This window comes from Anticarsia gemmatalis, chromosome 10, assembly GCF_050436995.1.
Source record: "Anticarsia gemmatalis isolate Benzon Research Colony breed Stoneville strain chromosome 10, ilAntGemm2 primary, whole genome shotgun sequence".
Classification (NCBI taxonomy): Eukaryota; Metazoa; Arthropoda; class Insecta; order Lepidoptera; family Erebidae; genus Anticarsia; species Anticarsia gemmatalis.
The window spans coordinates 6,248,188-6,275,209 of record NC_134754.1 but is presented as its reverse complement, the minus strand read 5'-3'; the positions used below and the strand labels follow the sequence as shown (position 1 = coordinate 6,275,209).

Below are 27,022 nucleotides of genomic sequence, written 5' to 3'. Positions count from 1 at the left end.
TTTCCGGGACGGAGCGGCTATTTAACACATGAAAGAACTAAAACTGAGTTATAATGCAGCCAAATACAAACCTAGAACCGTACATGCAGATAAACTATATGTTACATATTGTTAATAATGAAACTTTCCTGAAATATTGGTATTATTTTTGGCAATCGCGATAGCATAAAGCCGCCGGCTTCCGACCGCCACTAACAATTATAACCACTCGTCGAGGTAATTAACATCGCCATTCGCACAAAGCTCGAGGACTTACCATGAGTACTCACAACTCACCAAGTTTTCCACGAATTCGATGTAACCATGTAATTCAGCTTTTTCAATGACACTTTCTGTTTAATTTGCTCACGTCATTTATTCAAGCGTGGGTGTATTTTTATTCAAGGCTTTACGCGAACATGTGAAATAATTTCAAATATAATCCGTAACAATCTTCTTGTTGTTAAATATGTAAGTGAAAAATAAGAACAAAGCATCTGACCATTCCACGAAGAATCAGAGCGAGGCGGATAAGGGAAAGCGTGGCTTAAAGAAAATAAATACAAACTGAAAAGTATACGGCGTTTGGACTACCTATCTATTCATCAGGTGTCAAAAATAATCCCCTTGATCCTTCCCTTTCTGGGTGTTCCTTTTGTACGGCTTGTTATTTAATTTATGCGAGAAATAAGGCTAGACACTGAAAGATACAGCTGAAGTTATTTAATCGGAGAGAGTTGGCTTACTATGGTAATTTTCTTGTTTACCAATTTGCATATGTGGTTCATGTCGAGTACTGTAAATATGTTCTGATTTGCTACAGTTCTGTGTAACCACCAAACCGAATGTATTATTTGCATGTAAATTTACATCGGCGTTAAGCTCTCATCGAGCGCCACTGTTTGCATCAAGTAGTTTATTGCGCCCGCCGCGCCGTTTTGTATTGTTAATATTACAAATTCAAATACCGATTTCATTTATCGTGGTTAATTGTTTTTGTTTATTAATTCAAAAGCAATCATGCGATAATTATTAATGTCATTTCAGTATGGTCTCTTCATTTACAGTGATCGAAGTTTAATGTTATTTGGTAACATTTAATTAAATATTACCAACCCCTATAGTTGAATTTTAATCAGTGGAACTATTTCCTATTTATACTGACTTGTGTCAATCGTTTTTTGTATGTACGTAGTTAGGTACTGTCTATATGTGGTGGGGGTGCAATTTGAAGCCTATTACTAAGCCTCCACGGTCTGTCCGTCTGTCACAAGGCTGTATCTCATAAACCATAATAGCCAGGAAACTAGATTTTTTACAAATTTTGTATTTCCATTGCCGCCTTAAAAAAAGATTTAAAAAAATAATATTGAGGGGCGTACAATAAACAAGATTTCTTCGGATTTTTTGGTATAGAACCGTTTGTGTGCGAGTCCGACTTGCACTTGGTCGGTCCTTTCAGATGTTTATTACATATGTATATGTTTTTTTTTGGCTATATAGTAGAACGTAATAGATAATAATTTATGATAGCGAAATATTAAATTCAATATTTTGAATAAAAAATTACCCATAGACGTTAAGCATAACATTTCGAGCCGCTGTTGATGAAAAATAAATATGCTTAGCTCTCTACTGGATTTCACAAACTGTAGTCGAGGACTAACGTTAAATCCAATTTAAATTACCATCCTTTTTTGTGACACTCGAGTAAACGTGTTTCGGAAAAACCTACGAAGATGAATCATAATTTAAAACGTGAACAGCTTGGCGATACGATAGCGAGCAGCTGCAACTTATACCCGACTAAAAGAGAATGAGACTAGCTTATTTTGCAGATTTCATAACTGAGTAAATAAAATGTATGTAGACAATTTCATATCAGTCATAGTCTCAGACTTGGGGCAGTGGAAAGTCAAGAAATTATAAATAAGAAGTAACTGCTTACTCATCCTTAAGAAATACAAAGACGATTTCATTACAATAGGTGCACGTTACACAGCAATTCATGGAATCACTGAACTCATCTGTATTTAGATTAAAGACTTTCTCGCGAGTTTATAAATGGGATTCTCTAGAATTAGACAACTTAATCCCGTATTAGAAACTCTCGATATAATCGTCGACCTGCGTTACTTCAGATAGGAAAATCTAAGCTTTCAACCTATGACCTTTAAAAATCTTAGAATACGTAACTCGAAGATATAGTATGTTGGATTTAGTTCGTGAAGTAAAGCAATACTCGAATAAGATATTTCCAAGATAAGAAAAGTTTTTAACAAGATTTTTTTGCAGATAAATATAAGAGATCGCAGGCTCGTAGCAACTGAGACTTAGCAACTACTTCGCAGGGAAGTGTATCTCCTTGATCGTAAATATTTTCCTTATGACTTGTAATAAGCAGAGAATTGTTTCTATATTATAAGCTACCTGGTGTTTCATGCAAATCTCTACGTTCAATGTCATTTTATTAAAATTGAAGTATGCTATTGCTATGTTCATTTGATCATCTAATATATAAATTATAAATTATGAATGCAGATTGAAAATATGGTTATAGTTTTTACATCAATCTTAGCTTTGATTAATGATATTGATAGAAATGGTATAATTATATTTAAATACGCAAAAGATTGTAATCATAACTCGAAAAAGATTCAACATAGTAATTGGCAATAAACGTAAAAGCACTTGCAAATTAGACTGGCTCTGAATTGGTTCTATTAATAAGTAAGTAAATATATTTAATTAATTAGTTACTTAAAATTTTAAACCATGAATATTATAAAGTTAATTCTAAAATAGCTACTGATTCTCCGTATTTTGCTGAATATACTATAAAGTTCCGGCTAATGCAACTAACCTGAAGAATTATGTTAACGAGTTTAACCTTATCTAATTGTCGGCATCTTGACTAATTGTGTTGTGGCAGTTAGCAGCGGTAGCTACGAGTGTATGTAAACATTCATTTGTGCCAGCATTCGGTATACATTAGTCGAATCAAATAGATGAGTCATTAAAATGTGTGTTGTCTGATAAGATGTATTGTGTCTGAGACCAAACTATCAAATAGAGAGAAAGCGGTTCTGAGAAAAATAAAACAATCATCTCTATTACATGATAATTTTCTTAAAATCCTCAGCGGCAAATCGTTGTTTAACATAGTGAAACATAAAATATCGACGTTCAGTCATTATAACTCTAATTACCCATAGTTTCGGGGTCCCGCGCCCATTGTCAAGCAATTAAAGAGTTTTCCTTAAACATTACCAAGTTAATGCTATAGACAAAGATCCCACATGGCCATCTAACATCACATCAATTACTGGAAAGGTTACTCCATTTGCCCTTTTGCAGAGCAGACCCTTACAACAGGTAGTTTATTCTACTTTCCCTGCTTATATCAAGACTGTGAAAGTTAGTATATTTGTGACTCTATCACATAAAACTGCAGAACAGATTAGAATGTCACATAGGCACAAATAGTTTTTACTATAAAGCCCACGCTTACTCGACCTCGTTGCTTATTTAAACAGTGTTTAAATCGAAATGTCAAACAGAATAAAAATATTCATGTTAATAACTAATAAATACATTAAATACATGAATATTCAGCGAAGATACGCCCTTGTGCTCTTAAATTAAGAAATTTAATCTAAAAACACATTCCTTCAAACAACACGACTAATTACTCAATTCAATTAGGCTCTTATAAGCCGACAGACTTTGAGTTTAATATATTTGAATGGTTTCAATTAGCTGTTTATAAGATTGGTAATAAAATATATATTAATTCGGTTTAAAAAATGTGTTTGCTAATGGGCGCTTCTGTAATTTGCCACCGTACGGAAATTGTATTTTACCGGTTTAGGGAAAATTGGAGCGCGACTTTAGGCAGCTGTACTGTAGCTGTGCGTTTAAATTTTAAAATAAAATTAGTAAAAACTTTTTTAATGATATTTGTAGTTAATCTTTCTTTCTTTCTTTTTTTAAAGACAACTCCCGCACTAAGAATTGCTCTTGTGTCGCGGGGACTTTTACAAACATACAAACAACGGACACAAAGCACAACCAGACCCGAAACAATTATTTGTGGATCGCACAAATAATTGTCCCGTGTGGGAATCGAACCCACGAGACCTCCCGTTGCAGTGGTTTCGGCGTGGCGACCTAAACCACTACGCCACGGAGGCAGTCTCTATCTCATCACTAACTAGGTTGACTTCTGTTTATACAGCTCCCAGCTATAATCGACTTTCACCAATTTACTGGTAACGTAAAGTAACGTAAGTTAACGTAAAGTAAAAGAATTTATTTAAAGTTTTACGATCCCTAATAAAAATCTCGTTTCGTAAGGTGAAATGCACATATACCTCCGTTCTATCAAAGATAAAAATAAACTGTTGACATTATAAGAAGTTATTTACATCTCGGAACATTTAGAAAGGTCACCAACTCCAATAAGCGAGAAAAGGGCAACTGCATAGACTATCTAGTAATGATATCGGTCGAAAGTCAAACACGCTCCAAAAACTTCTTAACTAAGTATATTTAATGAGCACGTGTCATACAATCTTTTGCCAGCTCTCTCAAGAGTTTATGAATCGGATTTCTTTTTTCTCTTTGATAATCTTAACTTATTTTTTGTTCAGTGTTATTCGGTTCGTGAATTTGCCGCGTAATTTATTCTTAATGCCTACAGAAAATTGTGTTTCTTTACTTTAAACGGTAGCTTCCGCTCATCACCTACCATTTTTTTGGCTTCTTACTCTGTCAGAAAACATAACCATTGACATAATAATAAATGTCACTTTAAGCTATTTTTAGATTTTACTAAAACATAATACTACACATAAGAAAATCTCGAAATTATTGTACCTAGTAAGTATCTTTTACCAATACAATTCAGATTACGTGGTCATTGAGACGATATCGCGTTCTATATTTAGAATGAAAGTTTGCTGAAGAGAAAAAATAAAAACGGCCGTGGGAATTGGTAAGGGTAGCACGTTCTAGGCTTGTACGTGGTGCGTCGCTTCTCAATCGAAGAGTGGCTACGTGTCCACCAGATCTGTTCGGCGCTTCACTGTGAGGTGCCGTGTCGGCCCGCTCCGTACCACTCGCCGCTCACGCCTCTCGCTTTACGTGCCGCCTAGTATTCATCCCGTATATAGCTACACCTATGCTAACACATATACTAGTACAAACTCACCACACTCCAAAACACTAATTTAGATAATACTTTTTTTACGTTTTCTAATTTAAATTCGCCTCAAGCTGAACAGTTTATAAACGCGAAATTAACTAAATGTCGAGAACAATTCATATTTTTGTACAAGTCTCGCAGGGTCGATATAAAAATAGCGCTACATTTAAAAAATGTCACGTTCCTTAAAGAGTTTGTAGGTATGTATTTAATCATTTTAACGTTTTCATTTCAAAGAAAGCAAGGCTTCTGTAGTTTTCATAATTGGTTGTAAACATGCAAATTATAACAATGTGAAAATTAATAGGATTTAGCTGGAAATACGCGATTTTCGTATGAAGTAAATGTGTGTATGTTTTCGTTTAATCAGAAAAACACGATGTGTGGGAGAGCTTAATATAGGTAATCAATAAAGATTAATTACGCCCACTAGTGGTTGTGCAATATTTACGGGTTTGCATCAGAAAGAAATTACATTTCCACTTTAATGGTGTTTCCATGCAAATGAGGACTGTCGAATGGGTGGAAGACTGAGTTATTTTGATGTCTGCATACACTTCCAAGCACCGAAATGATGTATGAATCGAATATCGATCGTGAGAACCTATCTGGAATTGAGTCACGCAGCTACTTAGAATTAGTACCGGTTGTCACACAGACGTGCAATGTGCATACGGTATGAGTGTATGAGTGTATGACCGGTGTGACGTACTGTGTCGGCCGCAGAATATTGTCAACTGTCGCTTGGAATATGGAGATGGACAATGCGCTTGGGATTTCGATCTCACACGCCGCATCTGTCCCTGTCAGCATAAAGCGAAATTACAGTACTCAGTTGCCGTAGATCGTCTACCAATCAATTTATTAGGTGTCCGAGTGAGGTATGTGCATAATACGAGTATAGAACATCTCGTTGTGAATCTGTATATTAGATTATTTTGAAGTGCTTTGAACTCTACTTAATATAACAAAGTTTGAGAGATATCGTAAAAGAAATAAATTAAGCAGATTAATGCCATCGGTTACTTGGTTTATATAGTCATAATATTATATTTTGTTTAGTAGCAAAAATTTCGGATAATGTAAACTATCTGTGTTTGAAGTATGAACGCCTACCACTGGAATAATATCACCGCCCCCGAGCAATAAGCGTATATTGCGCTGATATGGACTTTAAATCGTTATCATGTAACTGAATATTTTCATGAATTACATTGTTGATCTTTTTTCCAATTGTATTTTTGTAATAATGACAAAGATATACATATTTTATGTAATTACGGATACAAAACCCTAACCGTATGTGTTAACTTGATCAAAAATACCAAAGCTTTACGAGATGAAAAGTCCATATATGCATTAATGTTCTGAAATGGAAATTATTTTTAAATTTTCTTTCAAAATTTGGTAATTAATATTTGGTATAAAACTTTGTGTGTTGAATAAAACTTTTGTCTAAATTACCGCAAGTTAGTTATAGTTAAATTACTTTTTGCGAAAACAATAGGGTACTCAGTTAACCTTTGTTCGTTAACCGTTTGGGTTACGGAACTCGTAGCTAACGGAACGGGTTGAAAATGAAGATTTATTACAAAATAAATGTTAAATTATCCTCATTAATAGGTATACATTTCGTACTTTCTCGCAAAATAAAAGAGACAAAAGTCTCAAAATAATAAATTATTAGTTTCATACCGAACAACCAAACTATGTCAATGGTTCTCTAACTATATTTTTTTCTAGTTTTTATTTTTACCCGACGGTTCTAAAAGGGATGTAATGAGGTTTAAACGTAACGGTGTATCGTATCTTCAATGTATGTTAAATCAAATTTACGTTTGTTGAAGGTACTAAGTAGAGTGAAAAGCTTAAACGTGTGAGAAGCACTTACCAATTTGGGGCACGTCATAGGGTCGGTTGGAGCGCGACGCTCTCAACATCATTTGGCTAGCTATCTCCGAGGGTAGTTGGTGCGGAGCTCGTTTGTTGTTGCGCGCGCGGCGGCGCTCCTTGTGCAGCGCGCCGGGCGGCAGGGGCGGGGGCTGCTGCTGGGTGTAGGCGTCCGACGCCGGCTCGGGGTCGAACAGCTCGTGGAGCGGGCGCGATCGCAGCTCGCGGCCGCTGCGCCACTCGGCGGGGTAGCGGCGCGCGGGCTCGGCGGCCGAGCGCAGCGCCAGCGCCGCGAGCACGGTCGTCACGCAGCACACGCGCATGCTGAGCCACCCCCGCGCGCCCCGCGGCCCCCACCACACGGGCATCCCCTGCTACTAAGTACACACGAGCACGAGAGCACCCGCTGGGCGCATGCCCCACCACATTATTCGACCTTCACTGCTTATTTAAGCTTTTTCCTCTTCCGCTTCAGGTCAGGTGTCTTACAGACTTATCTTAACGTTTATTGATGTAGAGCCTGAAACAAAAAACGGTTTAAGGTAAATACGCGGTTTCATTACTAGTTGACCATAAATCTTACTTTGAGGCTATTCGCAACCTAGACTCGGGACTTCTGCGGTAGGTACATTTGGTAACGTATTTTATTGGAACTCTTAACGATATTCGATCAGCGACAAAAATTCTAAAGAACAACGAAATTTCACATTCAGATTTTTGAGTTATACCACTCACTCAGTCTTGATCCGTCTACTGTCAAAAACCTCATTATAGGGAAACAGACACCTAATGAATAATTAGTTTAGCTATTTTTTATCTCCTGTAATAAACATAGGCCGGTAGCAGCTAGGGAATAAATCAAGGAATTGTTAAGAATAATTAATAGATTTAAAATACCAGCCTTGTCGTTTCTGCTTCGCAGCAGGCTCGTGACCCTTATATCCTAATTGAGCAGATTAGATTACATTCAGAGAAATGCCTTCTTGTTCTACTTACAAATTGAATTTAATACGGACGAAATGATTTATAAGGTAAACAATACCCAAGATAACAAGATTTGGGAACCTTTCCTATTCTGAAGCGTAAAATATATTTTGATTGTTGCGTTTACTGATAGTTTTGACAATAGAGGAAATCATTTAACAAAAGGTTTTTTTCACCGATTTATTCAATTTGAAAGCACTGCTACGCATGTTTGGTTAATTCACGTACATAAGACTAAGCCCTTCGAATATAACAAATATACCTGACATATAAAATGTGCGACTTGTCATACGCAAAGTGTAGTCGACGTTATACCGGTCTGGAGTAATAGGATACACATGACGTCGGCGTAGTCCCAGTACGACATACCCCCGACATTACCGTTGAGGATACTGAAAATGTGGAAAGTTTTACAATAAAAACAAATTAACTGTAGTCTAAGTGCGGCTTTCGCGTCTGTTCTACGGCGACTTTCAGTATGAAACTTTTTCCTTAATCTTATTTATAAGGATGACTGAAGAGAAGCACAAAGTAATATTAAAGAACCCGTAATGAATTACCAACAATGTAACTAATCGTTCAACGTTGCTCATTAAACAGCATTGTAGATTGGGTCTCTGACAGTCTCTGTACAAGTTATCAACCAACTTTTTTATATTCAATCATTCTTTTAAAAAAGGAAGGTGTAGGTGGGGCCAAAATCTTTTTGGAGATTCTTTTTACTTACAAGAACAAAAAAATGTTTTATATGTAGCTACGTTATGAAGAAAATACTCTGACAGTGCTTTCGTTGCAGCAAAGCACGATGTCAATTAACTAAAACTTTAACTTAAGTCAACGAAACAGTAAAGGAACATCAGCGTGCTTAGCTTTTAAGAAACATAAATGGAGAGCTCATTTAGATGGGAATTCGTGTATAAGATATGTTCAGACCAATGATGAACTATGAATTAATTCATCAGATTGTTTGAAAAAGTGAAAGTCTAGATATTATTAATTTCATAAGAGCAAAAAATAATGCGTGTATTTGCAAAGGAGAGCCTCAAAGTAAAGCTTTTTATAGATAAAACGTCTGCTTTTACAGTCATTAATTTACGTTTCAATTTTGTTCTATAAGTATTCACAAAAAAAATTTAAAAGACTGATATTATAATAATTAAGATATTTACATACTGGATTGATTATAAGTACTTAGAAGTCATTAGCTGTGAAATAAATAAAATGCTATTTACTATTGGCGAGGATCAGCTGTAGAATGTACTGCAAAATAGTAATAGTCAAATCATGACGTTTAAACGTTATATTTTCCATGCTGAATCTTGAAGGTGCATTACGAATGGATTAATTTCGATCTCCACAAGATTGAGATTTATGAGAAAAACGGGCTCAGGGAGCGACATTGCGGGCGTCAGCTGATTAAAAACCATCGTTCCAATATCCTAATCTTTCCAATCCAATTTGTCTACAGATATCGTGTTAGTTCAACACTTTCCAGTATTGACTTTCTAGGTATGGAGTAGTCGACATGTAAATGACGTCATCATTAATACCACAGTGGACATTATCGTAAAAATGCGTGACCAAACATAATGTTGTTGTTTCTTATCGAGGGATGTCATTCGTCAGGTATTAAAAAAATATTTTGTAATTTGTTTGACCGTTTGTAAACCTAGAGCAAATACAATGTTATTATGTGCGTTTATGTCAACTAAAAGACAGAGCACTCGATAGTTAACTATATCAAAATAAATAGTTATGTTAGTCAAAATAAATAAACTTTTTTAACAAGCTTGTTTTACATTTTATATGGAAGTCGTTGTTAGTTCAGAAAGTAGTTAACAGTACTAGTGGCACGGATGTGACACGAGCTTGTAAATTGGATCCAGGCGGCAGAGTAACGCGTAGGTTTTAAATGTCAGAGTTGCGATGTTGCACCGGGATTAAGCTTCGTTGCATAATATTCCGAGAATGGAATAAAATAATGCTTTTTACGTAGCCTTTCATTTTAAATACAAATTAATGTTGAGTTTCGGCGCTTTCTGACTGATAAACTATCTAATATTCTTTTTTTTTCGATGGCTTGAATTTAATTACCATGTTTTTGGTTATCATTGATGTAAAACATGGTACCGGTATAAGTTTAGAAGAAACAATAACATAGGATATAAATCAACTAATCTTAAATTATCTTCTTCGAAGTAACTATTTTATCTATCTGTACGATATTCTATGAGCATGGAGTTTTAGTTACAACAAAAGTATTGTACGCATCAAAGCTATCTCCATTCTATCTAATATTTAATCCTAAAAAGATGTTAAATATAGTCTCTAAATAAGTAGTCATCGTTGAACCTCGTCTTGAATACACTAATTTAATAACATTCAAACATAATACTTAGAAGAGGTTCGAAAGGCAAAGCCATTAAGGGTCAAAGGAAAAAAAGATGCTTTAAAAAGAGATTTACAGAAGGTTTTGGGGAGAAAAATTAAATTATCCCACGTATTTGATTAACTATCCCAGCGTAAATTGTAGCGAATATCTCAGATAGCACAGATGTTTTAAGTCCCGAATATACTAAGGATGTACTGAACACATTCTTTTTTTTTGTCAAATGAGCGTTTTCCTTTACAGATAGGGGTGAATGAAATTCTCAATATATCCATTTATTTGTTTAACGTGACATTTTCCCAACAGAATATTTCCCAATATTCACACGATTTAAGTTCATTGATAGAACCTTCATTGCCGCATAGTTTTACGTCATATGCCTAGGTCAATAGGGTCAATAACACCTAAACAAATCGATGAACTTGATCGAAGTAACAATAGAGTTTAAAATTGTTCACTATGAATTCAAACTAAAACAACACGCGATGGTAAAAATATATATTTTAGAGTTTCTAATGCGAGAAGGCTGAATGCTATAAGGGCCGAAACCTGTGGCGTGGCTATATTTATAAACGGGTGGTGCGCGGTGGGCCGTTGACGTCATCGCGAGGGTCGCGGGCGCCGAGGACTCGGCCGGGGGGCGGCGGCGCGCCCTCCAATACGCACTTGCAAATTCGCACCTCCATGAATGAAGGAATTAAATTATCCTTAGCCGTGCGCCGAATTTACACAGACCTGACTTGGAACGGAAAATGCCTTTTTAATATGTATAATGTTCTGCCTTACGATTTCATGTGTTTATTGCCACGGTGACTCACTTAAAACCTAACGACGTGAAAAGTAACGGCTAGAAAGAAAATTCTAACTTATTTTATATTGGAACGAAGCGTAGCGTTGTCTCGGTAGCAATACTTGAATTCAGTAAATATATAATATGTAGGTTTTTTTGGTGGCTTACTCACGGCCCTTCGGTTTTATACTTAGAGAGGAAAGATCTTATGATAGTTTTCGGTGTTGTGATTAGTTGTTTTTTTATCCAATGTAAAGGATAAAAACTACCAAGTTATATCTAGGGAAGATCTAGTAAACCCGGACCATCATTCAAATAATTCTTGGAATCAGTAACATAACCCTATTTCGATACCAAAAATAAACCGCTTTAAAATACTGTCTATTTCAAATCGTCGTAGAATATCTATAATTAACTAAGTTGAGCGCTCTTGTCGTATTTTTGGTGGATTCATTGATTGTTATTGAAAACGAGTTGATGTTGCTCGCTTATTTCGTTCGATTCGGTGCAGTTGTGTCTTCATGCGTCAATAGCTGACATTTATGTGACCGACGGCCACGTTCATGTCAATACGAGTCGCTTGGTTTGGCTTATTGTCCGTTGATATGCATACGCGGACCGGTGAGTGGATTTGTGACGGACAACGCGGGATTGACTGCGTCTAACACCAAGTGAGCAAATAGCGACGCTCACTCGCTTTTACTATTTTACATAGAGCTAGGCCACGTTGTTGAAACGTTTTTCTGGTATAATTTTTTTTCACAGTTGGTTTTGAAAAAAAAATATCAAATGTTTCTTGGATATAGGGAGTCTAATGTTCTGCGACACGTTAATCGGTTAAGTAATTCATACTATATAAGCCTAAAGCTTAACGAAACGACTGACATAGTTAGTTAAGCTTTAGGCTTATATAGTATGAATTATTATTATTATGATTAGTATGCAATTATCATTGATGGAATTATGGAAAGCGATAATATACTAACATTTAAGTAGTAAGATAATAATGACGGCATTACGAATTTTACAATAGCTGCTATGTAAAAATGATGCTGAGGTGAGTTTTCAGACGGACTAAAGGTGTCTAGTGCGTGCGCCTTACCAAATTGGCCTGTTCCGTGTCCCCAGAATAATTCCACCTGATGTGGGTTTCAATTCAATTATACGTATCACGCAACTCGCTGCTTAACGCGCGACGGATAAGAAAGTAGGCAAATAAATACAAAACTTTTTTACTAGAGGAAAAATAAAAATGATCGTAAAACTATGTTTGGATTCGAAATATACTTGTCAGGCTGAGTATAAATCTATTCAGGTTACATAGATGATCGATATTGAAACTGTCGGATATTATACAAAGGCAATTTGAATGCTGTGATCCTTTGCTTAGGACAATTTTATCTAAGCTTTGGCTCTTTTACGAGTATTACAAAAGTGTTCGCCGTTCCTTTAATTTGATTACTCAAAGTATTGTTTATGTGTTATTTTATATTAGCACATTAATATTTATAAACATGTATGATGTTGGTATATAAAAACCCTAATCTTTATTTTACAAGACACATGCATCGTCTTTCACACAAAGCTTGTTATTGCCTCAAATATCTACGAATTATTTACGTTTCCAGGTTAGTTTCCTGTTGCGCCTATAAGCTCTTTATGTTCGGGAGTTATGTGTGATATTATAAAAGGTTTCCATACCGAGGTCAAGTGGAATCGATGCGTCCCATGGGCATAAAAGTTGTGAGATTACATTTTCACAACGGAACCATTGCATTCTGTTTAAGTATAATATTCAATTTTGATAAGCAAATTTCATTTGTATAATCACCGGCCGTTGATTTGAGTGTGTTACAATTTCATTAACTTAAGTGGAACATGCTCCAAGTTTCAAAGGTATATTATTAATTATATGTAAAAATACTTTTATATTTCAAATCTTATCAACTAATATTGCCCTGAGAGGAAGATATTTAATTAAAATAATGTGCGGTGTAATAATACAATCTTATTCCATATGGATGTTTTTCTTCTTTGTTACCGCTTCTTGAGCTTGGTGTAGATAAGTTAAGCTTTGTTACAATTCTTTTATATAAACTTAATATAAAATATACCCGATTAACCTCGGAACATATCATATAAGAGAACCTACATGTTAACAATACACTTTACGAGTGAAATTCCGCTGGAATGAGAAGTAGCTACGTAGCTGTCACGGTAGACATTTTGATACAAGTAGATACATCGAGTGTCGAGCATTTGTTATTATGACTGACAGCAAGCTTTTATTTGCGTAATTCATACGTAAAGCGATCACTAAAATTAGGGAAAAAGGGCGATCATTATAGTAATATTAGCCGCGACCGTTCATCGTAGCGGTCAAGCCGCACGCCGACCTGTGTGTAGTAGGTAGATGTGTACTTGATAAGTGTCGTCGCTTATCAAGCCCGTAAGCGAAAAGTAATTGACCTCCTACATGACACATACATTAGACCGAGCAGTTCTGTCATCTAAGCACCGTACAAATACAGTTAGAGTTAGGAAGGCCGATGCCCTTGTTTGTATTCTATTTTTATAAATATTTCGCTTCCATGACATGAATTATTAATACTGTAAGAGTATTTTATTATTGTGTAAAGCGTACGTACATCGCCAGATACACAAGGGACACAATAAGTTGAATGTAAATGATATGACGAGCTCCGCCAACAGAAACGCCTTGCCTGCCAACCCACTTGGCTGTACTGAATTATGCAAAATTCAAAGAAAGTAATCGTAACAATATGAAAAATAACTTTTGGTTCAACCTTTGAAACGGACTATTACACTGTCTTAGTAATGGTCTGTAGTCTGGGCTTAAATCGATGTCGCATAATTGGCTCTAAGGCTAGCGCCTGTCACACGAAAACCTAATACCGTGTTTAGGGTTGTGGCTGTATATTAGAATACCTGGCCACCTCTAAAAGCATTCCTTCGAATAGTTACGGGTTTGACGTTTATAGTAGCAATAATTGATACAAGCTTTTGTTATATTTACAGTAGACTGAGAATATTAATAATGGCATAATACAATTTCAAAAGACTTTGTACGATTATATGTATACTTAATCAGTTGATAGATTCAAACAAAAATCTCTTCATAATACAATCTCTCGTCGACCCTTATCGTAACTCCGCAAAGACTAGCGTAATAAGTCCATTAATCTTCTTTCGTAGTCACTTCAGTATTTACTGCCCTATCTAGTCTTATCATCTTTATCTCCTTTAGGGTTCGCCTCTACCTTAATAGACATCGATATATAAACTTTATTAGCTGTCACATTAACTTCTTGTTTGCATCCAACCCCTTGTCAGCTTCATAATTACAGCTTCTTTCAAGATTACCTGATTGTGATATCATGTAAAATAATATTGTCAAAAGCAAAACTACATTGTCAACCCAAAAAATATTTGTTTCATTTTCATATAAGCTGTAACGTCTATAACTTGTACTAAAATGTATGTGTTTTTATCCTCCTTAGGTGATTGAGGATAATGTACAAAATAATGATATTCGTCCGTAATAATCAAGCAATCTGGCGGCGTTTGTGCATTATCGCGGTCTTTCATAATGCGTGATTGCTACATTTGTGGAGTTCGTACTGCATAAATGTCTCGCACAACTCGGCCTAATTTGTAGTCTGTTACAAACCAGACTAATATGTCACATTCATTACAATTATTTATAACGATGTATTGCAGGTTGTACGCGCAACTCGAAACGTAAGTAGATTAACTCTTGTAATTAGCGGCATTATAATTACATAATGGGTAAAATTTGCCATCAAGGAAGTAATTAAAACACGTAGCGCATGTCGACAGTCTCACTCGTAGGGAGGTTTTGGCTGATGTCTAAATAATATGTAAATAGAGATGTGAAGTGGCCGACTCATTGAGCGGCGCGCCGGCCCGACGTATACATTGTGCTGCTAACCTAATTGGCGGCGATTCTTCGGAAAATGTAAATTTTATGACGATCATGTTCCCTCCTCACTTCGTCCACATTCAGTGAGGTCTCTATCTGTACAGTAATTAATTCTAAAGGTTATCTTCTCGCTGGAATTTGCTCCGAAATTAAGATCGTTAAGCTTTTGTATTCGCAAATATGTATATTCATCGTATTGATGGTGCGACATATGGTATGTAGATACGGGGATGAATGAAAGGTGCCTTTGCCTTTGTTCTCGCATATTATCTAGTGTCGATCAGACGGGCTTGAATGATTGAGGGTGTGTGGGGTAAGATAGTTCGGGTTTGGCGGAGAGGGAGGAGTGGGCGCTCGGGTGTCGATGTCGGTGCGTCAACCAGTTCTCGCTTTGTTTGCGTCGGATCCAAACCGCAAAACACCAGCACTCCGCCGCCGCTATTCACTATCTATCCGATTCACTAAATTTCTTGTGATCTTTGACTGAGCTATTTATTAAACAAATCTGCGCCCTCTTTGTTTTGACTAGATACTTCGTAGTAATGATAATTATATTATTTTGTCAGCGTACATAACGAGAAGGTCTGACAGCGGCCACTTGTTTCTGAATTTAAAAAAGACGACTTTGTAATTTGTAGTCCCCCCCAAAAATCCCCTTGACCCACCTAAGCGTTTAAACATATTGGTTTTAATTTAAAAAACCATGTAGTCGTCAAAAACAGTAAAACACATAGAACATATCAACAATAAACGAGAGGGATTTACTTTGATGTGAGCACAAAAATAAAAACCATCTGTATCAAATTCGCGGAATTCACACGCTGACGTTATTGTAACTGAATTTTCCACCTTTCATTCACTGCTGTTGAATAAATACCGAACTGGCGAGTGGAGGGTTTTTTTCTTTCAGTACACAGTTTACTGTGGTAACCCTAGGTGACTGTGACAGGGATATGCAGGTAGCTTTTGTTTGCGCACGCTTACACGACCACAAATCAAGTGGGAATGTGCCGGATTAAATGCTTACCGATCGCAGCTTGCGGTACGCGTACCTAGTGTATTTTGTAGAGCAATTACAATAACAATGTTTCCGATATATGTTCGTATGGGAACCTAAACTAATACAAATCACGTATTTAAATGGGTACAGAATCAGTATAAACAATAAAATAGTAACTGATTTGTTTTGCACGAGAGAACGGATATTAACAAGAAAATAATTAGTTTCCTGGATAGACGCAAATAAGAACTGCTTTTATATAAAGAAGTTTGATAAATCGTTTTACTTTCCAGCTGCAAGTTGTTAATATTTAATTGTGAGGAGCTTTGAGTTACTTCAGCAAGTTTTATTAACTTGTTTGAAATCTTATTCTGTAATCGTACTCCCACTTCACAAGTTAAGTGTAGAATTACTGTACAATTGTCGACTCAAAGCCAGACTTAATTGTGTAGTTGGTGCATCTAATATTAGCACAAACACCTTTAAGTTAATAAAAGGGGTTAACGGGAATGAGATTTAATAAATTACGGATTGAATTAGAATTAGATAATTACATTGTAAAAGGGCAAATTGGATGCGTAGAGTGAGTAATGCGCAGCCTCAATGTGTTTAACGAACTGTGCTGAATAACCATTTGGTGATCGTTTAGCTATTGTAATGCAGTATTGTTGGCACCTGCATACTCATTTCGCGACACTGTTTTGCATGTCAATGATTTGAGTGTGTTATAAAGTGCGATCGTTTTGCGCGTGTCGCGAAATCATTGTCGCATATTTATTAACGTTTTTGCCAACTTCTTGTCTCTGACTACTTGTCAATTTAGAATTGCTTCACTTTAAACAAGATTGCAACCGAATAATTGCAACATTTAATTTTAATTTGTTATTCGTTCCAGTTAAAAAAACATTGAATAATTCGTTTGCGGTTATGATTCAAATACGATCATCTTCACGGTGTATATTCTAATTTGCACGGTATCACGATTCTCGCAAACTTCAGAATCTTAAGTAGATAACTTTACAGTTCGTCTAATATAAAACCGCACGTAACTCTATCATGTATCTTCTTACGCACAGAAAATTTAATACCATGTAATTCAGATGAATAAACACAATAATATATGTGACGTAGATGAATATCTTTTGAACAATTAATTAGCAACCACGTTCATGCTTATTGATAGCTTTGGCACTCTAATGTTTTACTGACAGACAATATGATATCGATTAAGCATGATTCAATTGTTTTAAAACAGCTATGAAAAGCGCGCAATATTTTTTTAATATTTGCTTCTAGTCGACCAAAGACGTGGACACTGTACAGTCTGTGCATTGATATTGTAGACAGAGTGGTTCTATAGACCGAGCGCAAATTTCGACCGTCAAACGTCCCTCGACAAGATTGGACAGTGGGTGTTGAAAAAATATTCATAGACAAGTGAAGAGAAAAATCATATTCAAGTTAAAAATAACTCTAAGGGAAGTAAAACAAAGCCATTCGGGTAATTTTATTACCGTCAGCTCAATACACGCTCGTCCTTGGATAGAGGAATATAAAAATGTCCAAATAGATAATAAAACATGCTTTATGTGGGTTTAAGAAACACCAAAAATGCATTTGCTCTTTACTTTATATTTAGAAGTTTATGAACCATATATGTTTATATCCGGTAGCTCAAATTTTACTAATTATTTAAAAACAGGAGAGAAATTAAGGTCAGTCGTGAGTTTGTAAATTGATTTCGTCCTCGTGTCTAATATAATCCCACCGGTTTAGTCCCGGTTGTCATACCAACAAGACATTTTTACGGTCAGTTCGGGCTCCTAGTTCTGACGTTTGGGATAATTTCGGGAAACTCTTTCCGCTTGTCACATGACCGCATTAAAGTGCCTGTTGACCCAACATGGGTTTTCGAATAAACTTTTTTTGTGAGCAGCTTTTTTCGGCAGATTGTGAATTTACTTACTTAATTCATATCCTGCCAAAGAGCAGTAAAAAGGCTTCGTGAATTGATATTACTTCACTTGGATAGGTATGAACCAGCGATAAGGACAGATCTTTATAGATACATACATATGTAGGTTTTACGTACACGATATCCCGCTCGTTACACCCGAAGCTATGGGCGAAGGTGTAATACGCCGTTAACAATCTTAGTCTCATGTAACATTGGACAAGCCCATTGCTATATACCGTGCACGTAACAAACTACTACAATTACTACAATTGAGTAATATTCTAATATAAATTTGAAAATACTAATAGGTAAGAGAGACATTCAGAGTGCTCTGATTATAGTTTTTCTTAATTTATCACGGTTTTATTTCAGTACATAACAGTCAGATAATTCACAACTAAGTTTATCACATCAGCGTTTTTTATTTTAAATATGTCTACCCATTGCAGTGACGTCATATTATATTCACAGTGAAATGGAAAAAGAAAAATCTTAAACAAGTAGCTTTTAGCCGAAACTAAATAGATATATTAGTAAGCGCTTCGAGCAAGGACAAAACGTCTGTGCTCTGTGACCTGCTGTCAGATATATTATGTTGAAAAAACATTTTATTTAAGAAAAAAAACGTATATAGGCTTATCTACAGTAAGATAGTACTTTGACTTGTTGAAAATCTATAATACCGTCGGCATCGAGTATAGAAAGAACTACGCAGTGTACGCGGTTAATAGTAGTCTCTATTAAGGGAATTAATTATCGAACTTTATTTTGTCACGTGTACATTGTTAAGTACCTTGGACTGTATATGTATTTTGAGGCTATCAAAATTGAAATAGGCTGATATTTATACTCCTAAATTTATTCTGCGCGGACAAAATGGTAAGTGTGGCCCGCACGTCAAGCCATTAAAATTGCAATTGATTGTTTAGATATTTGTCGAATCTTTTTTTGTCTCACCTGTTAGTCTAAGGTGTAAAAGGTCACTTAAATATAGAACCTCAAAGTATAAGCACACTGAATGCCTAATAAATACATTAATTATTTATTAGCCACTCAATGATTCTATTAGGTCGAGCTCGAAATATGTATTAATATGTTATTTAATAACGTAGATAATAATAGGTTAAGTCAATTAAATTTTGAGGTTTATTTCAGGCGACATACCCTCGCACGGCAAACGCGCGGGGCGGCAACTTTGTAGTGTTCATCAAACATTGCCTCGTTACCATCGAATAACTTTGTTGCTCCACTACTCTACGGCTACTCATATTGTTGCCACTCGGCACCCTAATAAAGCCTAATTTTAACTGAGTGTTTCGCTTAATTAATTCAACAGTTGTGTTTGGTGATAAAATCTCGAAATACACACAATAAGTTGAGTTTCATATTAACTAGTACACATGCAGAGAATGAAAATGGAACCCAAAACTTTGCGGTCATCATTTCACACACTTCACTTAAGTTCAATCCTTAGTTTGAGTACGTGATATCACTTCGTGTCAAAAGTAAATTTTATTTATTACAACAAAAACAACTGAAAATAAAAACAATGTGTAATAACTTTTGTTTCAGCGGGTTGATTAAACCGTATCTATCATTACGCGATTGTGTACATCAATCAGAATGACAAACAAAAATTATGTTCACTTGTACACGTTACTCACAAAAGAATATTTAATATTTGGCAGCAAGACTTTATTTTACGAGATGCTAAAATGATATTACAAAAGGGCGTGTGAATATTTAACGAGTTCAACCGTCTCCAGAGGTTAGAGCACTACAAAAATCAACTTAATCGTATTTAATTGGCTTCAAACGCGTGTTGTCAGAGAATGTATTGCTATGTGAATTTTTAGATTCGTAAGTTAAGTGGGCTATGCGCAAGGGATCCGTGTTATTCGATTACAGCGTTTTATATACGTACACAGATGTTTTGGATTTAACCAATTTGACTCACGTAAGTACATGTAGGTATCTATTCCATTCCCTATGGACGGACGGACAATTCTCCTAATTATAACCTATATTCCCCGCTCAATGTTGTCACGCGATGTGTCATTGTCAAACGTTGGCTTGAACTTTTACTGGAATTTAATGTTACTCATTTTGTATAACATTTAATAGAACTTTTCTTCAACTAACATATTTCTCAACAGTCTATGGTTTCTAATAGATATACCACCCAAAGCAAGCAACAGAAAAAAAAGGAATTTACTAGCTGTATATTCGAAAGTATTATCATGGCGTGGTGCGCGCGATAAAACTTGATTGTCGGGCAAAATATGAACTGATCTTCTACAGTCTCCCTATATTTTGACAATGAACTGAATTATTAATGATCATAATATCAGACACTTCTTTTGTTATGGACAAGACACATCTTGTCAATAACAAACTTCTTGTAGAAAATACTGTCATACTAGTTCTAAATCTTTGTTTTATATGTGGTCGCGGTTGTCTCTCCCGCATAGGTTTATTCAGCCACGAACGAAAGTGCACATATTCTACCTGATGGCACCTTAGTCATCTGCAATAGATGTACACAGGCCAATGATGATGATTGACAGTTCTAAATAGTGGCGATATAGCTCAGGTTTAATATCTCTGTCTTTGTACCCATCCTATAATTTTAGCAATGTGTTGCCGTGTGTGTAAACGCGCCTTTAGTGGGTTTAGTCTCTTGTATCCAATAAGAGCGTCTCGACTCTCGGGATTAGCCAACATCGTGTTAATTAATAAACGCAAATCTCGTATTATACTCAAAGTAATTTTTAAAATAACGCGAGAGTCGTTTTATAAATAATGCTCCTTTTACTTAAACTAAACAAGAAATTGTTGGATTATTCGCTCTCACTAATTCATAAAAGATTTGAAATTAATGGTTAAAATTCTATTTATGTTTAATTCAAGTTTTTTTAAAGCGTGTTTGTCTGCTCTTTGATTATCTGTTTCTGCTCTTTACAATATAATATTTGTATATTTATAGTTAGGTAACCGCCAGCCTCGATTTGTTTCCGAGAATATATCTTAATTTTTGAATTTACCTACCTTTCAAATCATGAAATATAAAAAAGAAACCTAAGCAACCAAATGAAATGTGGCGGTGGTTATTTAACTCAAGAACGACTTTTAACAATAAAGATTTTAACATTTCGGTTTGACTTACACGTATGTTATTGTATTTTGCATTAAACAAGGTAAAAAACAATTCTGGACACATTTTTTTGTATCATATTTGTCATAAAAATGTATGTATAATATTTTGTACTATACCGACTATATCCCATGTAGGTACCTGAGTTATATTAAAAGCGAGTGCCAAAAACGAAACATCAAAATACTTATTTGGTGGTGTTTCCATTTCACTTCATAGTTTTGCATTAACAGCATCTTAATTATGGCAATATAGTCGTGTAATTGGTTGTTAGTCTCGGTTTATGATACTCATTTACGTTAATTAGCGGAAAATTAACGAGCTCGTATAAGGAAGACTCCAATAACTTAACGGGGATTTGAACTGAGTAAAATAATAAGGTATTCGATAAAATAACATATTGGTATGACCTATTTTCTATTTAAGGTCGCAGGAGTCATATAATATTAAAGAACACATTCATAATAAAATGAAGGATACGGTCCTTGAAATGTGCTGTCTCTGAAACCTCTGTCGAATGCCGCCCAAGGTCGCACTAACAATAGCTGTGTAAAGCTTAGGTTGGTTGCTTTCGCTTAAGCCGGCTCTTGTTGGCAAATCTTGTAAAAGTTGTAGTTAAATTGAATTGTCATTTCCACAAAATAACTGTAAGTGTGTTTCGTACATTGAGTAGATTTTCTGTTTAGCGCTTTGGATTCTATTTTGAGAGCAATAAGGGAAAAGCACTTTCTCTGTTCCATGCGCAGCGGTAGTAGTTGCAGAGAGTGATGCGAATTCCCTCGGCGAATTATTAGAATTATCTTCACGTACTTACACCAGACGCATAACTAACCAATACTATTTTCTTATTTCATTTGTCGGACGGATTGCATTGTATTATTTTATCCTTACAGAATTTTAAGTAACCTTCTACATTATTATTATTAGTAGATATTGTGAAAAATATACAGCTAAGTGAAGCAAAAAAATAAACTAGATTGCAACAAATTTACAAGCAGTTAATAAAAGTTTGAACAAAATACAAAATTTAAATTTGTGGTTATGATTTTGTTTATAAATAGACCTCACAATTTCCAATGACCTGTGGTTTTATAACACATTCCGCGAAATTATTTAATTACTGTTTGTTTTGGTAACAGTTTTAATCAATCTATAACATTGTGGATAATACCTGCAGCATTTTTATAATAATCACAGTTGTGTAATCTATGTTTTTCCGAGCCCATACTTTGAAAACTATCATGTATACGCATTTAATAAAAAAAAAAAATAGGTATATTTATTTATCATTATTATGATGATAAAATACTTACGTTGCTGGCTAGCAAAATCAAATTATCAATACAGAGCACAGAGCACAGAGCACAGAGCAACAATACAGAGCAGAACAAAGATATCAAAAGTTACACTACAGAACTAACAACTATGTCTAATTTAAGTTGATGGAGATTTAAACATAGGAATATTCCATAGGATTAATTACCAGCATGTCACCTAACCCTGCAATAAAGCCGGGTAATAACACGTGATTGGTGTAATTTTCGTAATAACATTAGTTTGGAACTTAGTTTGCGAGAGACCATTTGATTTCTTTTTTCCGTGACTTGCTGACGTATCATCCGGGATCAAATCGTAACGAATATATCTCTAGCATTCAGCAAATTCGTTCTTTTCTGTATGATTCAGCAAATAAACGCGAACATGATATGTGATGTGTGTACCACAAATAGCTATACGAACATGCTTTGTGTACTTGTGTATCCACATAAAGCGGTTTTATTTACTTCACAATGTCTCATTCGCTTGTCTTTTGGAGAACGAAAAGGTCGTGACTAAATTAAGGTTTAGTTAAAATAGAAAGGTGGCCAAAGTATATATTTTACACCACGCTTTTAGCGGGAGTGCTCTTTCTTTATAATAATGAAATTTCGCTTGAAAAATCAAATAATGAAATTTAGTTTATTATGAAAAAGTCTTTGGTTTCATTTTCCTTTGATTACAGCGTGAGGCTGTTCTTTTTGGTCATAACCTTTTTGAGGGCCTTTATACAATTCACTTGCGATTGTTACGTTCGTATTTAGTAATTACATAATAATACTATTCTTGAAATACTTTTTACTAACGACACGCAATGAACAAGAAACATTGACATAGATAAAGACATCAAAATAAGGTTGAAAATTAGAATTAAATTAGCGTTCAATCGAACAGAACTCAGCTCCCAATACTATGATTAATATTAAAATGAATGCCAAAGTAAGACAAGTTCAGTGGCTCCTATACGGTTGATTGTTTATTATCTTCATAATACTTGCAAACAATATAAAAGATAATCATTTCACTCGAGTGCGCACACAAAGGCAGGCATTTGACTGAAATGAATAGTCTAATAAGACCTTTGCAGTCATGTCCAAGTTAAGAACAAATTATTGTAATTGACGCTTTGTTTTTGGACGCAATAATGTAATAATATAATAATCTAATGTAGTAATAATAATATAATAAACCTAAACTAAACGCGATAAAAAGAAAGAGGCTTAATATTATTGACAGGATAGATAAATATAAGTTATAGAGATTTACACCAATCTTTCTGCGTATCAAACGCCAGTTATAAACCATTCTTATTTGATGTTGAGGCAATAACAGCTAGTAGCAAATATTTACAAAATGCCCCACGAGTCAGTTAATATTTTTCATACAACCATGTGTTTTATAGCTATAAAATTGGAGGCTACACAATTTTTAACAAACCGGCGGAACAAGAGCATACAGTGGGTGTATGAAAATAAATTGGTTGCTATAAACTGACCTTTTATATTTTGATGTGTCACGTGCATTGAACAAGTCTTTCGCTTTGTGCACACAAACCTCTATTTTCTTTTCCAACAATAAAATAAAATAGTTTTCCAGTAACTTGTGGGTTTGTCTGTATGCTTTATTTATAAGAGATATATAATAAGTGTTTATAGTCCATCGTTTAATATAACCAGAACGTCATGGGTGCTGTTCTCAATGCTTTAAAAGTACATATATTATAATAGTAAATGTAACAAACAAATAAGAAGTAGTATCTCTAAAAGGATTCTGTTATGACACTGTGACGGACAGGTATAACATTAAGTATGAAAGTCCTTCTGAAAGCATATAATTTTATAGACGCTCATTGGATATCCTAGGAGCGATAAAAATATACAATTACAGGTGACAGCGACTATCAGGTGCTTTTACATAAATAACAGTGTATGAATACCATTTACTAGGAAGATAATTGTATGAAGAATCAATACTATTTAATTTATGAAAAGATGATACGATACCGTAAACGTTTTAAACAATCTGGCGATATCTTTGGAGAGCGATACACACGTGGTGCTGGGTTCGTCTATGACAATATTTGTAAAGTTTTCTACTATTCGAATGGCTGGTTTCATCACCCGTGGATAATATCAGCCAGCTTATTTCAGAAGATTTTTCCTTTTTGCAGTATTATTTTTCTATCAGATCGACTTTTCTGTTGCACCGATCCTCGATTTGTTACTACATATATTATTTGATTCGGTTCATAATGTTGCAAGATTATAAATAGCAGTTAAATTAGTTGCAAATAAATACTTATTAAAGCAAGTGATTAGGGATGCTGTTATAGGCACAGCGGGACACAAAACGACAGAGTGTGCGATCGCTAACCGAGTGTTCTCTCCAGCACTTGTGGTCACTTGGGGGACGAGTTTGTTTCTGAAACTCTATTACACTCCGCTCACTAAGCCACGACAACTAGTTGGCGGCAGCCTGGCGCAAACGGCCCACTTCATACTATGTACAGCTTTTCAATTAATTTTAATTATCAATACCGCGAGAACTTGCCTCGGGTACACTGCTATTAACAAACGAACCGAGTGGGTATACCAGAATAGACAGTAATATTCAAAATTCTCAGCGTAGGTATATTGTACACTAAGTTATTTGCATATCATTATTACTATCTAACGACGATGTAAGACAAACACGCGTGTAAGGTTTTTTATAGATTTCGTACATGAATTAGTTTGAGTAAATACATACACACATCGCAGCACATATAAGCCACAAACATAACCAGTTCAGAGCAATCATGTTTAATGTATGGTTCGAAAATAAAAAGGGATTACCCTAGATATACATATGTACCGTAAAAGTCGTACGTGTCAAACATTGCGTAGGTATTCTTTTTATTGGGTTCTATTCAACACGTCCTAATAATTGCAAGCTCTTTTGTAAAAGGCTCAGGAAAATGCCATATATGGTCTATTACTATGCTGATATATGTCGCAGCATTTAACTAAATATTTATAATATATTTTCATCCCTCGGATTCCCTCGCAATGGATTTCGCTGCAAATATTTTCAGTTAATTTTATTTCCGTTTCTACGAACGAGAAGTGTTTATTCGCAGAGTTAAATATTTTTATCAACGCGTTGAATAATCATATGCTTTGTGAAATTGCTCAAAGAGTATGTTTTTCTTAACCACTCATGTGTTTGTTTAATAAAAAAGAAGGTTTTTTAAAGTGACTCTCTCACAGAAATAAACAAGTAGGTATCTCATGATAGAAACAACAAATACGGGAAATATATGTAAATTCACGTTCTAAGTAAAAGGAAAACACATCCCTCTCGAAAATTCATTGTTGTGTTAAATTAAACAAACTAGAGCTTCGGAGACTCGGCTCTTAACTGAGAAGCCTAAACTTGAAACTCCATTTTCAAATATCTATTTTAAGCAGACGCCAAGTATTACGTAACGTGAGGGATTCATTCAAATGAAGATATTTTTCACGTAATGGTCCCTCAGAATGTTACTAAGTCAACCTGAAGTTTCCTCCCTGGAACAAAGTTAACGTCCCCTGGGGAGTAAGGTGCCATCAAGATTTTAATGGAATGTGATCATCTCAACTTGGAAATGAGATATATCACTTTTTATAACTTAAAAAACTTGCCACCTTGATGTTCTTTTTTGGAGTTTCTTTTTTGTAAAGATACTCTTAAGGATCTTGAATATTAAATCAAAACAGCTCATTACAGTCGAGTGCTGAATATAAATCTCTCCCATAGACCGTTAAAGTGACCAATCAAGAGAGAATATTACCATAATTACTACGCTCGGTCGGTACCGTTATCGTTAGGCGTTTGACGGTGTAATATGTGGATATTGTTTTTAGATACACCTAATTAAATTTCTTGGAGAATATTTATAACGTGATATGCCGTGCAAATCTTGAGGGCTTAAGTGATATACTTGGTGTTACACGTTCATATGGTAATAATGGAAATTAAATAATTATAAAGGTACTAAATATTTCGCATTTGATTATATATCAAATGCAAATATTAATCATTGCCCTACCAAACTTCGTGGGAAAGACACGATACTTTTTATTTACTTATACCTTTCAGCCGTCAACTCTGTTTTCAAATTCAAATTCAAATCATTTATTGCTTATAGTCCATTGAAATGTTACAATTTGAGGGCCGAATATTGCATTTCTTAGAGGACGCAATTTTATTTTTGGAACGTGTAGGGGGGGTCAATAGAAGCTTAACTTGAAGTTTGTGGGGTTGCCACTCTTGTCCCCCGGCCGCCATCTTGGAAAACACTTATTTCGCTATATCTCAGAAACTATGCGTCTTACAATAAAATTGTAATAGCATAATTTGTAGCAAATTATT

General features: G+C 35.2%; 1 protein-coding gene across 1 annotated transcript in view; it reads right to left on the bottom strand.

The window, feature by feature from the left end:
• Nucleotides 1–27,022, bottom strand: part of jeb (low-density lipoprotein receptor domain-containing jelly belly protein) — a 72,852-nt gene that overhangs the window by 39,882 nt on the left and 5,948 nt on the right. The window contains exon 2 of the mRNA XM_076119349.1: nucleotides 7,077–7,595. Within this exon, the coding sequence (XP_075975464.1) occupies nucleotides 7,077–7,443 (367 nt within the window). The 5' untranslated portion in view covers nucleotides 7,444–7,595. The remainder of the gene's footprint in view (nucleotides 1–7,076; nucleotides 7,596–27,022) is intronic.